The sequence below is a fragment of the Buteo buteo genome, chromosome 1 (genome assembly GCF_964188355.1).
Source record: "Buteo buteo chromosome 1, bButBut1.hap1.1, whole genome shotgun sequence".
Taxonomy (NCBI): domain Eukaryota; kingdom Metazoa; phylum Chordata; class Aves; order Accipitriformes; family Accipitridae; genus Buteo; species Buteo buteo.
In genome coordinates, this window is record NC_134171.1 from 2,032,029 (window position 1) to 2,046,081 (window position 14,053).

The 14,053-nt window shown below is 48.5% G+C and overlaps 1 protein-coding gene across 1 annotated transcript; it reads left to right on the forward strand.

Moving 5' to 3' along the window:
- The first annotated feature begins 13 nt into the window (after positions 1-13).
- CCT7 (chaperonin containing TCP1 subunit 7) lies at positions 14-13,770 on the forward strand. The gene is made up of 12 exons (XM_075043263.1): positions 14-117; positions 1,528-1,681; positions 3,068-3,174; positions 3,626-3,751; positions 4,411-4,463; positions 6,076-6,247; positions 7,844-8,008; positions 9,117-9,305; positions 9,920-10,017; positions 10,719-10,851; positions 11,977-12,183; positions 13,121-13,770. The coding sequence occupies exons 1-12, from the start codon at positions 112-114 to the stop codon at positions 13,343-13,345; spliced, it is 1,635 nt and encodes a 544-aa protein (XP_074899364.1). The 5' UTR covers positions 14-111; the 3' UTR covers positions 13,346-13,770.
- Positions 13,771-14,053: the final 283 nt, after the last annotated feature.

Consider the following 14,053-nt stretch of genomic DNA (forward strand, 5'->3'; position numbering starts at 1 on the left):
GGTCGCCTAGCAACGCGCGCTTCCCCTCCCGCCCCGGGGAAGCTTCTCGGCGGGCGCGGTGCATTGTGGGGTGGGGCCTGTCGGAAGGCGGCAGCGAGGAGAGCCGCCGGGATGATGGTGAGTGCCATCCGCCGTCATCCTCGCCGCCGCCGCGTCCCGCTGCCCGGGGGCGACCTCCTCGATCTCCGCCACCTTCCAAGGGCCATGTTTGGCGGGGTTGTGGCGGGGGCCGGTGCGCGTTTGGGGTGGGCTGGGATGGCGGAGGCCGCCCTGCCGCAGAGGCCTGGCGTTAGATGGGGAGTGAGGGGGGTGAGTCGGGTCCCGGTTCCCGCCGGGCTCCCGGGCCCGGTCGGGTGGGGCTGGGTGGGAGCGGTGCGTGCTGGGAGCTGTAGTCGTGCAGCCCGGTGCCTGGTGCTCCCGGAGGCCCCCGGCCCCGTGGCTGCTTCCCCCCCTCGGCCGTACGGCCCAGCTCTACCCCGCTCCCGGCTGAGGGTTCTCTTCGGGTCCGGCGCTCCCCGGCTCTGAGCCCCGTTGCTTTTGCTGAGAAGCAGGCAGGCTGCGGCACAAAGGCGGCGTGTCTGCCTCTGCCGTGATTTTCTCGGGGAGGCAAGGGTTTCTTTTTCCATTGAGATATCTGCTCCGAAGAACTCGGTACGTTTTCTTCCCCAAAATCTTCCTAGGATTTAGAGAGGTCTGACTGTGATCCTCACACCCCTCTTCTACTCGCATGTCAGGTCTTCAGCCCCAGCCATGTCGCTCTTCAGTGCAACAGTTGTAGTATGATTTTGCTCTCTGCCCGCAGGTGGCTGTTTAAAACCGGCTGCCTGACAAACTTTGGCTGTGTTTGGACTTTTTGAGCTCTGCCTGCAAGGCATGTTTGGTTTCCTTTCTGAAAAGGGCTGGTGCACTGTCAGAGCAGTGAGAAGCCCTTGTCTGCTGTGGCCTCTGGTATCCTCTAAGCTGTCTCCAGCACTTTACTGTCAGGCAGGTGTAATCACTTAAATTGTGCTTGTCTACCACATCCTCTCTGTGAAAACATTTTTCAGCAGTTGCCATTCTTGGGGTAGCTTGGACTCTGATTTGAGGTGTGACAGGCAAAAGGCTGTTGTGCCCATTCTGCTGACCATCTTGCTGGCACTGTAATAAAAAAATATCGCTGATCTGGTTGCAGCACTCGTGCAGTTCTTTGCTGTCTCAGTAATTACTACGTGTACTGTCTTCTCCAGTCTAGCATCAAAATGAGAACTTCGCTGAGCTGTGCTATATGGAGGAAGCCAACTTTTGGGGACAGTTACGGTACGGTCCCAGAGCGTATACTGGAGGCAGCTGGGTGAATCCCACCTACGCTGTGGGAGATGGAAAGCAGTTAGATTGTGTGATGGCAGAGGAATTTTAAGGAGGCTGTAGGTTTTGGTCTTGATCTTTTTGCATGATGGTAGCTTGCTGGTCTGTGTGAGGAGTTAGCTCCAGGCTGTCCGCAGGCTGTCGGGTTTGGACTAACGGCTCTGCTGTGGGTTCTCTCTTCAGCCAACACCAGTTATCCTGCTGAAGGAGGGGACGGACACCTCGCAGGGGATCCCCCAGCTTGTCAGCAACATCAATGCCTGCCAGGTTATCGCAGAAGCTGTGCGCACTACCCTGGGACCTCGGGGCATGGACAAGCTCATTGTGGATGACCGGGGTAAGCACTGGGCAGTGGCCTTCCACAGCCATGTAGAAAAGTGACTCAGAAATGATCTCCAAGTGCAGTGCATGCTGGCAGCACGCATATTTACTCGTATCTTCGTATCAGTTAAAACCAGCATTTGCACATATGCAGACTTCAACTTCCTCACCCCATACTAAACTTAACTCTCATGGTAGAGGTGCAGTTTCTGTCCCAGTGTTTGGTTTAACACCTTGACTCTGGCCTCCGCTGTTGGAGAAGAAAATTGTCAGACCTACCTGAGGAACTACCTGTTTGCTGCCTACTAGCCTGAGTTAAGGCAGCTGTGGTCTTTGTTGTGAGATTAGGTAGATCCAGGTTTAGTGTGACCACATACGGGAAAGTCCATGCCAGAAGGGAGAAACGGTGTCTTGAACCTGATCTTCAGGTGTCCCTGACCAGCTCTATTTATTTTTTAAATGAGGCTCATAGCATGTGTGGAGTTACTCAGCACTTGTTGTGGCTGAGCATGAGGCCAGTGGATGTTACTGGGATGATTTTTTTGTTAATGTGATTTAGGGATGAGACTCACCTCCCTCTGAAAAGACTTGTATGAAGTCACCAAACTAATACATTGTGGTTTTTTTATTGCTGTTACTGAAGGGTGGGGTGGAATGTCTTAGAATTGTCTTTAAATAGTTTTTACAAATAGAAACTGTAATAACTTTTATTAAAAAGGATAATTGGATTTGAGTTTCCCTAATAACTAATATGATTGGTTTCTAGTCTCTTCATGTGAGTGTCATACTAGAATACCTGTTTTTATCTGTCTGGGGAGGCTATTGAGAAGTAAGAGGGAAATGAATTCAAAGCCCCTATTAATTGGTGTGGAGAGTTGTTCTGCACTCAGAGTAACTTCACTTAATTGCTCTAAAAATGGACTAAAAAGATGCTGTTAATATGGAATGGAGGTACCTGCTGAGATACCCTCTGTGAAACACCCCTCTCCGTGGGGTGACCCCTTCACTTTCCTTTTTAGCCAACTTATAGTTGTCTGTCTGTAGGATTGTATTAAAATATCATGGTGATCACACTTCATAGGAGAAAAAAACCAGTTGTTTGGCTGAAGAAAAACTATTTTTAAGTGGGAATTTGGAAGGAGAGCCTGTGGTTGTTCAGACATGACAAAATTCACAGTGATGCAGGACTGGGGCTTGATTGGGGAACACTGTAGCATAATAATGGGTTGGGGACACATTTGACCTGTGAAGCATAGTGAGACTGGCTGGTCTGAAATTACTGTTGTATTAACGTCTCTCTGAGGTCTGAAAAGCTCCCTTGCACGTTGGGTGCCCTTTCGCAGCGACAAGGGCCTTTAGTCACGGCAGTCGAGCTTGACTTCCTTTTCTGTGTCAATCCTAGGCAAAGCCACTATCTCTAACGATGGTGCCACCATTCTGAAGCTCCTCGATGTTGTCCATCCGGCTGCAAAGACGTTGGTGGACATTGCCAAATCTCAGGATGCAGAGGTAGGAGGGTAGCCTGGCTGTGCTCAGAAGCGTAACATGCAGCAGCAAGCTTGCTCGCGTTGGTGGTTCTGTGGACTTTGTGTTAACTGGTGGGAACTGCTCATGGAGTGCTGGCATTTATTCTGGTTTCTTTATTGATGCCATCTATTTTGTCATAACTTTGAAAATCTTCTACACCGTTTCAGCCAGATCTGATGGGTGGTTTGGAAACTTCAAAGATAGGAAGTTCACATTTCATGAACATAGGTGACTGGGAAATGAGACTTCGCCCTCAAACGGGATGTAGTCTGAACCCAGCCCTTCTTAATTACTAAAGAATCCAGCCGCAAATCTGTGAACAGAGAAAATTATGAAATCTGATTTCCTCTGGAAGCCCTTGCATGGTTTTGAAGCTGCTATCGCAGTGACTCTGCAGCATGTAGATGACACAGAGCATTTCCTCTCCGTGCAGGTTGGCGATGGTACCACGTCTGTAACTCTGCTTGCTGCTGAGTTCCTGAAACAAGTGAAGCCCTACGTGGAGGAAGGCCTCCATCCACAAATCATCATCCGTGCCTTCCGCACAGCAACGCAGCTGGTAAGGCAGCACTGCTCGTAGCTGAGGGAGGGCTCAGCTGCTGCTGCAGAGCTGAGGGGTGTATTGGGCTTCACCAGAGCATCTAGGGAGAGGAGTTGTGTGCCAAAGAGGAAAAATAACACACTTCCAGGCAAAATTTGGTAATGAATGGGCATGGGGAGTGACAGTAGCGATCACCGCGAACATCAGCTACCTTTTCTGGTGTCAGTGAGCTGCTGTTACCAGTTAGTACCTCTGGAGCGCTATTGCTTCTTCTGTTTCTTTTTTCTCCAAGGAAGAATGAATAAATGGGAAAACTCGTTTCCCATTCTCCTGATGTCTGTTACTCCTTAGTAAACCTTATGTCTTGTGAAGCCCATCAGTCCCATTAAGCTGAATCTTCTCTGGAGGTTAACTCCCTCAATAGCCCTTTGGTTCCCCAGATCTCTGCTGAAAGCAGTGGAGCAGCTCTGAGCCTCTTCCCCATCCTCTTAAACTTACATTGGTGTGTTTCTTAGAATTACTGTGCTGGAAGGGGTGGAATAGCTTAAATGCTTGAAACTTTACGGATGTTGAAGTAGGGAATAAAAGATAGAATAAAATACAAAGAGAGAAGTTGGAGATCTGATCAGCTTACAAGCATGAATCATTAATCCAGCTGTTGGCTTGTGTTTTGACAGGCTGTAAACAAGATCAAAGACATTGCTGTTGCAGTGAAGAAGGAAGATAAAGAGTAAGTTTCCCTTAAAGATGACCTGGTTGTGTAGCTGGGCTTCAGTTAGCTGGTGTGAGGGCATTTCTGACTTCTGCTCTGGCTCTGGCTGAGGTCTGGAGGTCAGGCCAAATAGCTGCGGCCCCACACTGGGGTTATTCTTGAGGTTTTTGGGATTTCCTCCGCCCAGGGAGATGCTATGCTCTCACTTGGGCTGCAGCAAAGTATGTAGGCCAGTGTCTTCCAGTACACATAGAGGAAGCTGGGTACCAAAATAAGCGGCCTGATTTCTTTTTTGCAGTGGTGGTGGAGACTTACGGCTTTTGCTGTAATCAGTGGCGGTGTTAAATGCTCAGCACTTCTCTGAAAATCAGATCACTTTTTAGCTGTTGCGTACATGAAGTTAGATAGCTAATAGCAGTGAGGAAATGATACCTTCAACTGAGGTGAGAATACTAGAGTTTGCTTTCTCCCTGCATTCTAAGCTCTTGTCTGCTTGATCTGATGTTGCTAATACCTGCAGTAAAACTTCAAGTTGAACTGCATAACCATCTTAAACCAAAATGAGTTGTATCCTTCTCACTGTCCTGTGATGCAAAATACAGTAGTTCTCGTGGTCAGCAGTAACTTGGGTGATAGAGCCTGGGAGTTAGATCTGTATTTCCCTGTTGTCCTTTGTATCATCTGTTAGGGCATACATTACCTGAGTGTTGTGGTTTAACCTCAGCCAGCAACTAAGCACCACACAGCTGCTCACTCACTCCCCCCCATCCAGTGGGATGGGGGAGAAAATCAGGAAAAAGAAGTAAAACTCCTGGGTTGAGATAAGAATGGTTTAATAGAACAGAAAAGAAGAAACTAATAATGAGAATGATAACACTAATAAAATTACAACAGTAGTAATAAAAGGATTGGAATGTACAAATGATGCGCAGGGCAGTTGCTCACCACCCGCCGACTGACACCCAGCTAGTCCCTGAGCAGCGATTCCCCGCCCCCACTTCCCAGTTTCTATACTGGATGGGACGTCGCATGGTATGGAATACACCGTTGGCCAGTTTGGGTCAGGTGCCCTGGCTGTGTCCTGTGCCAACTTCTTGTGCCCCTCCAGCTTTCTCGCTGGCTGGGCATGAGAAGCTGAAAAATCCTTGACTTTTAGTCTAAACACTACTTAGCAACAACTGAAAACATCAGTGTTACCAACATTCTTTGCATACTGAACTCAAAACATAGCACCATACCAGCTACTAGGAAGACAGTTAACTCTATCCCAGTTGAAACCAGGACACTGAGTTAATACTTTAGAGAATGTGCCGCCTTTAGAGGGTTTTAGAAACTTCTTACTGCCTTTGGATGAAGGAGAGGGTGCTTAGCCCTGCTGTTTTGCTCAGGCCTGTGGTGTCTAAAAGCCAACTGACCTGGTCAGTGCTAGTCTGATGCTCGGGCTTTAAAAGGGAGAATTACACTTTGACAGTCTAGGCTTTGACATGTGTGCCTGATTTCTCCAACAACAGAAGGGAGCTGATCTTTGCCTCTGTCAGAGTGGATTAATCATACCACATACAACATTTAGGGAGCTTGTGAAAAGAATTGGCAAGTGAACGAGACCTTGTTTTTTCTTTCTTTCTTGCAGAGAGCAGAGAAGTCTGCTGGAGAAGTGTGCAGCCACAGCCCTGAGCTCTAAGCTGATCTCCCAGAGCAAGGAGTTTTTTTCCAAGATGGTCGTAGATGCTGTCATGATGTTAGATGACTTGTTACAACTCAAAATGATTGGAATAAAGAAGGTCCAAGGAGGTGCTTTGGAAGTAAGTTCTGTCGGAGCCTATCCTGAAAGGATAGGAGACAGCGATCACAGTTCCTTTGATGGGTTGACTCTACCAGAAATGCAGCCTGGCTGATAGTGTGTGTTAAGGAATTACCAAAGTGAAACAAAGCTGTTGATGTGAGTAAAACACTTAGCGAGTAGGGCTGGATTTCTTTTCTGTAGGTAGAGAATCTGGGTTTTTTTGAGTCAAATGTATCTCTCTGTCCTCTGCAGCGAATGTTGTTACTGATACAAATGCCATTTATATCTCTGCAAATAATGAAATATTTTTTTGAGGGGGAGTCTTTGTTACTTCTGGAACCAAAAGCCATACAGTGCTGGTTATATGCATGAGTACGGGGTTGGGAAAAATGCAAAGCAAATGTTGTGAGGGAGCTGATCTAGCAGTGGGCAGGGCAGATGGGCTGTGTGGTTCGTACCACAATGATGGAATACCTGTCGTGTACAGGACTGCACGTGGGTGTGTGGTAGGGAGTTGCTCTCAGGCTGTGGGAGAGCTGGTGTGTCTGTGCTCTCTCCTGCCTGTATCCTCTGTAGGTTTGGCTCGTCACTTGGGACCCTTCTGCTGAAAAGTAAAGCCCACCACAGTCTGTGGATTATTATTCTGTGGCTGTTACTGTCTGTAAACACTCTGCATGAGCATTTTCATTGAGAAGAGACATTATAATTATGCCATTATCTTGCCCAGACAACTAATTTAGTGAATTAGGAACGTTTCAGCATCTGTTTTTGTGGTGTCTGGGCCTGCTGGTATTCTGAGGCTTGCAGAAACTGGTCCCCTGGAGGGGGTGGTGTCTCCTGCTCTGGATGAAAATGGCTCTCCCTACACTGTATTGTTTTGTCCTTGTATTCTGTTGTCAGACTCCTTGGAAACCTGTATGAGGATGGGGCAAATAATTTAGCACACTACTTGTCCGGGTTGGCTTGTTGAGAGATCCTGGGTCATCTCACCTTGTCAGCAAGAGCAGAGAAAGTCTGTGCTTGTCCTAGCTTAGGAGGGACAGGGATCCTCTGGGCTTCACTGGCTGGGAAAAGCCAAGTCTGCAGCGTGTGGTTAGATACTCATGGAGTAGGAGATTTAGATGCCGATTTCTCTCTGAGCGATGAAGCCAAGAAGTTCACTTCAGGGGGCAGTGTTGGGCAGGGCAGTCCTCCTGCAAAACAACCTCAGAGGTGGTGATGGAGCTGGGAAAAACAAACCAGGGCAAAAAAACCCCCGAACAAACCCCGAGTGTGGGTCTGTGGATGAGCAGTATTTGTATTCAAAGGGCAGAAATGGGAAAGACATCAGAGAGAGAACAGATTGCTCCATCCCTTGATCCTCAGACTGTGTATAGCATCTTTCGCTGCGGTGTCTTGAGGGGTAGAAAGGAAGTGATGGAAGCTGGTTTTGTGAACAGAGGGAAGAAAATATTTGCTGCTTATTTTCTCCAAAAGTGGGTTAATCAAAGGAGACAGCTGTTGGCGAGCGCTTTGTAAATGAGGACTCTGAAAGCAGGGAGTGTCCTGTGAGAGTTATTAACCCTGTTGAGAAAACCTTGGGAGGCTGAGCCTAACACAAATCCCTGTCTTCAAGGACTCTCAGCTGGTGGCCGGAGTTGCCTTTAAGAAGACATTCTCTTATGCTGGGTTTGAAATGCAGCCCAAGAAGTATCAGTCTCCCAAGATCGCCTTGCTGAATGTGGAGCTGGAGCTCAAAGCCGAGAAGGACAATGCTGAAGTCCGAGTAAACACGGTAGAGGTAAGAGCCAAAAGGGGAGCCTGTCCCGCTTCCTTATGCCCACAAGATGTGGTGGCTGCTCGAGGGCCAGTGGGATAAATGGGATTGCCTTCTGCACATCCTTCCTCCTCTGAAAATAGCTGGGGGGTTACGCGGCCTCGTTTGGGAGAAGGGTATGGCAGACTTTGAATGACAGCAGGTTTAGGGCATGTTTCTGCTCAGTCATCGTGCCTCAGCTATGCTGTGGTAAGTTGTCAGCTGTGTGGTGACTTCTTTAGGCCTAACAAGTGGCCTTCCAGGGAAAGCTTATTAAGCAGTCCTTTAAATGCTGAAAGAGCCTCTGCATATTTAAGCAAACAAGGTAACCAGTTGGACAGTAGTTCTCTTGCCAGCTTGTTAAAATGCCTTTATGAAACATGGTTGTTCTCTGACACCTTCTTGGAAAGTACCGCAATGTTGCATGCGCTTGGTTCCTGCATAACTGTGGTATCTAAAGATCTCTGGGTGCTTTACTTTTGGGGTCTTGGCCCCGCTGTGATCTTAGTAATTGTTTCCTTAAAGTTCCCCCCTCTGTCGTGGTGAATACCATGGTCTTTTCTGTTGTAGTTGGCTGCTGTCTGTGATGTTGCTGTAACCTTTTGTAACCTTTCCCAGCTCTCTGGCTGTATTTCAGTGACAGCTAGAGCACAACAGGCTTTTGAAGCCTGAGCACACTGGTAAAGCATGAGGTTTCTCAGGATCTGTGTTTTTCCTCTGTGATAGATACTGTAAGTGTCCCCACCCCAACATCCATGCACAGTTCTGTGAACACCTCTCGGACATCAGTGTAATCCCTTCTTCCTCCTTGTGCTCGCTTTCTTGAGCTGTTGCTGCCTCTCTGTCAGTTCATCCAGCCCCTTTATCGACTCAGTTCTGCTGCTGGATTTAACAGACATGGCTCTTTGGCATGAAGTAGAGCAACCTAAAATCACCTGTGAGTCTTAGAAAGCAGTTGTCTGCCAGGGCCGCACGGAGCAGTGTCACTCCTGCCTTTGTTTTAGAAGAGCTCTTCCTTTGCAGGCGCAGCAGGACAGCATTGGCAATCCTTTGTAACGTGAGCGCTTGTCCCTTTCTCTCTCCTCCCTGCTAGGATTATCAGGCCATTGTGGATGCTGAGTGGAACATCTTATATGACAAACTAGACAAAATCCACAAGTCGGGAGCCAAAGTTGTCCTGTCCAAACTTCCTATCGGTGATGTGGCTACTCAGTACTTTGCAGATAGAGACATGTTTTGTGCCGGCCGTGTCCCGGAAGAAGATCTCAAGCGAACTATGATGGTGAGCTGCCTCACTTCGGAATAAAGACTTCTGATTTAGTTTTAACAGTGCCAGGCTGGTCATTCCCAAAACAGGGCAGCAATCGGTGACTGAAGTTCCTTACAAAGATTTAAAATTAAAATAGCATAATTTTTGCCAGTGTGGTTATTATGTAAAGTTGCCATATACTGACAAAGCTGTTCCTTGATGGAGCAAACAATCATACACTAATTGCATCTGCACTCCTTTTTTTTGTTTCTTTGACGTTGCTATATATTAGGGTGCATACATTGCATTGATAGAAGCTTCTTTTCCCTAGTTCTTGCCTGTTCCGTCATGAGTAGTTTTTTCCTAAGCTTTCTTTGTGTAACTGCTGGACTCTGGAGCCTGTGAGTCAGCACTTACAAGAAGCATAATCTTACTTTGCTGTCGAGGACTATTTCTGATGTTTGTTAGCCTGTCTAGATACATGAGATGGGAGGGGGAAGTAGAAGGGTTTTTTCTGAATCTGGCCTGCAGGGTGGTTTTGCATCAGCTAAAAGGCCAGGCTGTCTCTGAAGTGTGGAAGCCTACTGGGCAAATTTGTCTTGTTTGTCAGCGTTGCTAATGCCGCGTTTTATCTCCTTCCCGTGCAGGCCTGCGGCGGTTCCATTCAGACTAGTGTCAATGCCCTGTCAGATGATGTTCTGGGCCGATGCGAACTCTTTGAGGAGACTCAGATTGGAGGAGAGAGGTAAATACATCAGCTGTGAACCTGTGGTCCTGTGTAAGCACTCCAATACTAGTTTGAAAAGTTAGGGTTTAAGTGTTGGCAGGTTTGAGCATCTCTTGAGGTGATGGTGTGAAAACAAGATTGCATTATTGCTGTTTTTTATGAGGCTGAGGGAGGGGGCAGGAGTAAGCTTTCTTCTAAATCTTACCTCTTTTATATGCTTTTAAAATATATATTTATTTCCCAATGCCTTGTAGAAAGCATAGTATTCTTTCACTCATAACTTAAAAGCAGTGCATTTTGGGGTTGATGGAGGCACTCGTCTGATATCTGACACTTTACTATCACTGCAAATGAAGCTGGGTGCTATATAATGGGGTTCTTCCCATTGCTAGAGGAGAAATCCTCTTTGGGGCTGTCTGCCGACATCTGCTGTGTTCCTGCCAAGGGAAAATGAGAGCAACGGTTTAGCACAAAACCCTAGCAGCAGGAAGAGTGGATTTTCCTGGGTCAGCTTGAATTTCACTTGTACCTTGCCTGGCTTTGCTCCTTCTTAGCTCAAGATTTGGTAGGGACACTGTGTAGGATGAAACAGCTTCAGTCATACATCTGGCTTGCAAAGAACTTCTCTGTTCCCATACTGTCGTATCAGTGCAAAGCCTGTTCAGCAGCAGCTCTGCTTCTCCATCGCCGTAACCCTTCTTGCATTGTGCCATTGGCAGGTATAACTTCTTCACAGGCTGCCCGAAGGCAAAGACTTGCACGGTAATTCTGCGAGGGGGTGCAGAGCAGTTCATGGAAGAGACAGAACGGTCCCTGCATGATGCCATCATGATAGTCAGGAGAGCAATCAAGGTAAGGACCAGCAGAGATACCTCCCTGCCAGATTGGTGTTGGGGTTGTTGATCGGACCTGGCACAGCTGTAACTCTTTCTAGAAACCTTTTCGCACACCAGCATTTGGCTGAGGTCTCTGTGGAGAGACTGGGAGCTTTCAGCCAGCAGAGTGGAGTGTGCAGATGGGCAGCGTCTGATTGATTAACTCAAGTGCTGTTCTTTGGCCAAAGCAGCGTTCTCTCTGCAGTGTTGCCAACTGCTTTTCAGGCACGCCTCGTTTTTGCCTTCTCTCCAGTACAGCTGTAACTTGTGCTTGCTGGGTTGTGGTGTGTTCTGTTAACACCTCCGTCCTAAAGGGAACACAGTCTTCTGGGTGTGTCGGGTAGATCTTCCATAGATTTGGACAGTGGGATTGATTTCATGTGCATGTTGGCGCCCTTTAAAGCCACTTGTTCCCTCTCTTGGTGACCAGTCTGCGGGGTGACTGTCCCCTGGCTGGGAAGGTAGGCTGGGAGCACCAAGAGAGAAGTCTGTGGCGTGTGTGAATGCGAGCTCTGCTTGTGGAGTTGCTGGTCCTGTGTGATAGATGCCACCTAACTGCGGGCGTTTCTGGGTTATGCATAATAACGTGTTAATGTGGTGTTTTCTGGTTAAAAACAGCTTTGAGGCTGAGAGCCCTGAGGGGATGGGAAGAAGCATGTCAAGATTTTTGGAACTGTTTTGCTTTTAGAAAGAACATCCTGATCTTCCTACTGAAACAAATAGGGAGGGGGAAAAAATAGCAGAACTTGGCTGCAAAGTGCTGCTGCAAATATCTTTAATTTTGAATGCTTTACAAAAGTGAGGGAAACTTGCCCAGCAGGAGGGGGCTGTGGTCTGCCATCCCTCCCCTGGTACAGCGTCCCCAAGCCACCCCTTTTATCTTGTGTGCTGCTGGTAGCTGCCACTGGAGATTCTCGGCCTGTTTCTGAAGCTCCCGGCAAAGCTGGCAGGAGCTCCTGGGAATAGCAGCAGCCTGGGCTATCGATTCCCCTGGGCCTGGTGTGTCTGCATCACCTTGACATGCAACATGTGCAGGAAAGGAGGCTTTCCTGCTCTTCCCCTTCCTGGAATGAGAGTAAGAGTCTCCCCTCTTCTTTTTCAGAACGACTCGGTTGTTGCCGGTGGTGGTGCGATAGAGATGGAGCTTTCCAAATATCTGCGGGACTATTCCAGGACCATTCCAGGCAAGCAGCAGCTGCTGATAGGTGCTTACGCTAAAGCCCTCGAGATCATTCCCCGCCAGCTCTGTGACAATGCTGGCTTTGATGCCACCAACATACTGAACAAGCTCCGAGCCAAGCATGCGCAGGTAGGCGCCCACCTTTGAACTGAGGGCTATTGGGGAGAGCCAGTAGCGTGTGTGATTTCTTTCTTTCTTTCTTTTCTTTTTCTTGTGCCTGATGGTTCCGGTGTAATTCAGCTAAGCCCATGTTAGGCATGTGTCCTCTTTGATTAAATGCAGTGTTTTGTTTTCAGATCAAGTGTGGGCATGGTGCAGGTTTCTATAAAAGGAAATGATCTGTTTTCCCTTTGATCGCAGCTGTCGGGTGACTTCTAGAGCTGGGAGTTTTGATTTGCTGTTTAAAAATGCATCATTTGTCAGGAGGGAGGCTTCTATATTAAACATTAAAGTAATTAGAGTATAGAAGTTGGCCGAGCCGTGTGATTGCCAGAGGAGCTGCAGACTGAGAGTCCTGATTGCTCGTGATCACTTCAGATCTTGCAGGGAGCGTGTGCGTGCGTGCACACGCAGTCCCAGTTCAGGCAGTTGGAGGTTGCCCCTTGGCTTCCCTTGGAAGCAGCCGCTGCTTTGTGGGGTCACTCCCACCACGTTTCATCCTGCTGATGATTGTGGGGTTAGGGGGAGTGCCCCGAAATGAGCGGTTGCATCTTGGGCTGCAAAAACGGGGGCTGTGGGCAGGGGAGTGAGACAGCAGTGGAGTGGAAGCCAGTCCTGTAAATCTGCAGCTTCCTGGTCAAGTGGAGCACACCTCTGATTTTATGAGGCTTCGGTGGCACTGTTTACTGACAACAAAGGCTTTTTGGTTTTGTTCTGTTTTGGTGGTTTGTTTTTGGTTTGTTTTTTTTTTCCCTTTGTGTTTTCCTTAGATATTCTGCCTTCACACAGCAAGGTCCAGTCTCTGCCTCTCCCTGAACATTTGCATGTCTCTGCTTTCCAGTGCCCTGGCCCCCCAGGTCCTGACCAGCCCAATAACGAGACCCTCTTCCCTCTTCTTTCCCGCCAGGGAGGTATGTGGTACGGTGTCGACGTGAACAACGAGGACATCGCCGATAACTTCGAGGCCTGCGTGTGGGAGCCGGCCATTGTGCGCATCAACGCGCTGACGGCAGCCTCCGAGGCCGCCTGCCTTATCGTCTCCGTGGACGAAACCATCAAGAACCCCCGTTCTACCGTGGATGCTGCGCCCAGCGGACGGGGACGGGGCCGAGGCAGACCCCACAACCACTGAGACCCCGCTCTCCCTGTTGGTTGTCATGATGGGGGCTGGCGCTCTCCTCCAATGTGCAAAAGTGAAAAAAGAATTGATTTCTAGCTTAATTAACGGGCCATTTACCAGATGGTCGTTTTGAGGGCTTACAGGCAACCACTGACCTTGTTTAATTAGAGTCCAATCTTGGCCTCGGCAGTGGCAACCTCCTGCGCGATGCTCTGCCCCAACATCTCCTACACAGCACTGATCCCCTTAGGCTCGCCTCGTCCTTCCGCTTGGAAGCCGCGCTGAGCGGAGCCATCTTCAACGCTGGCAGGTAGTGCAGCGAGTGTGGGGTTTGTTCGTATTTATACTTTTTTTTTTTCTGTTTTGTTTTGTTTCTGCTGGGGTTTTTGAACCCACGCTCGAACACAATAAAACGATGACTTCGTTTCAGTGGCAAACTGGGGTCTTCCTCTGTTCTCTGCTGCTTGCTTCATTCTGCAGGGTGGTAGCTCGTGATTAGAGTTAAAAGGTTAACCTTTCAGGCTGGTTTTTGCCCCATTTAAAAGCAGGTGCTGTGCTGGGAAGCAGGACTGACTCCCAGTGCACCACAGTTCCCTGTGCTTTCAAGACAGATCGCCTCGGTGTGCGTTCTCTCTCTTGGAGCTCTCCGATGCTGCTGGGTGACATTTCTCTTTGCTTTTGGTGCTTCAGCAATGGATCCCGGCGCTTGGGGTGTCTCTG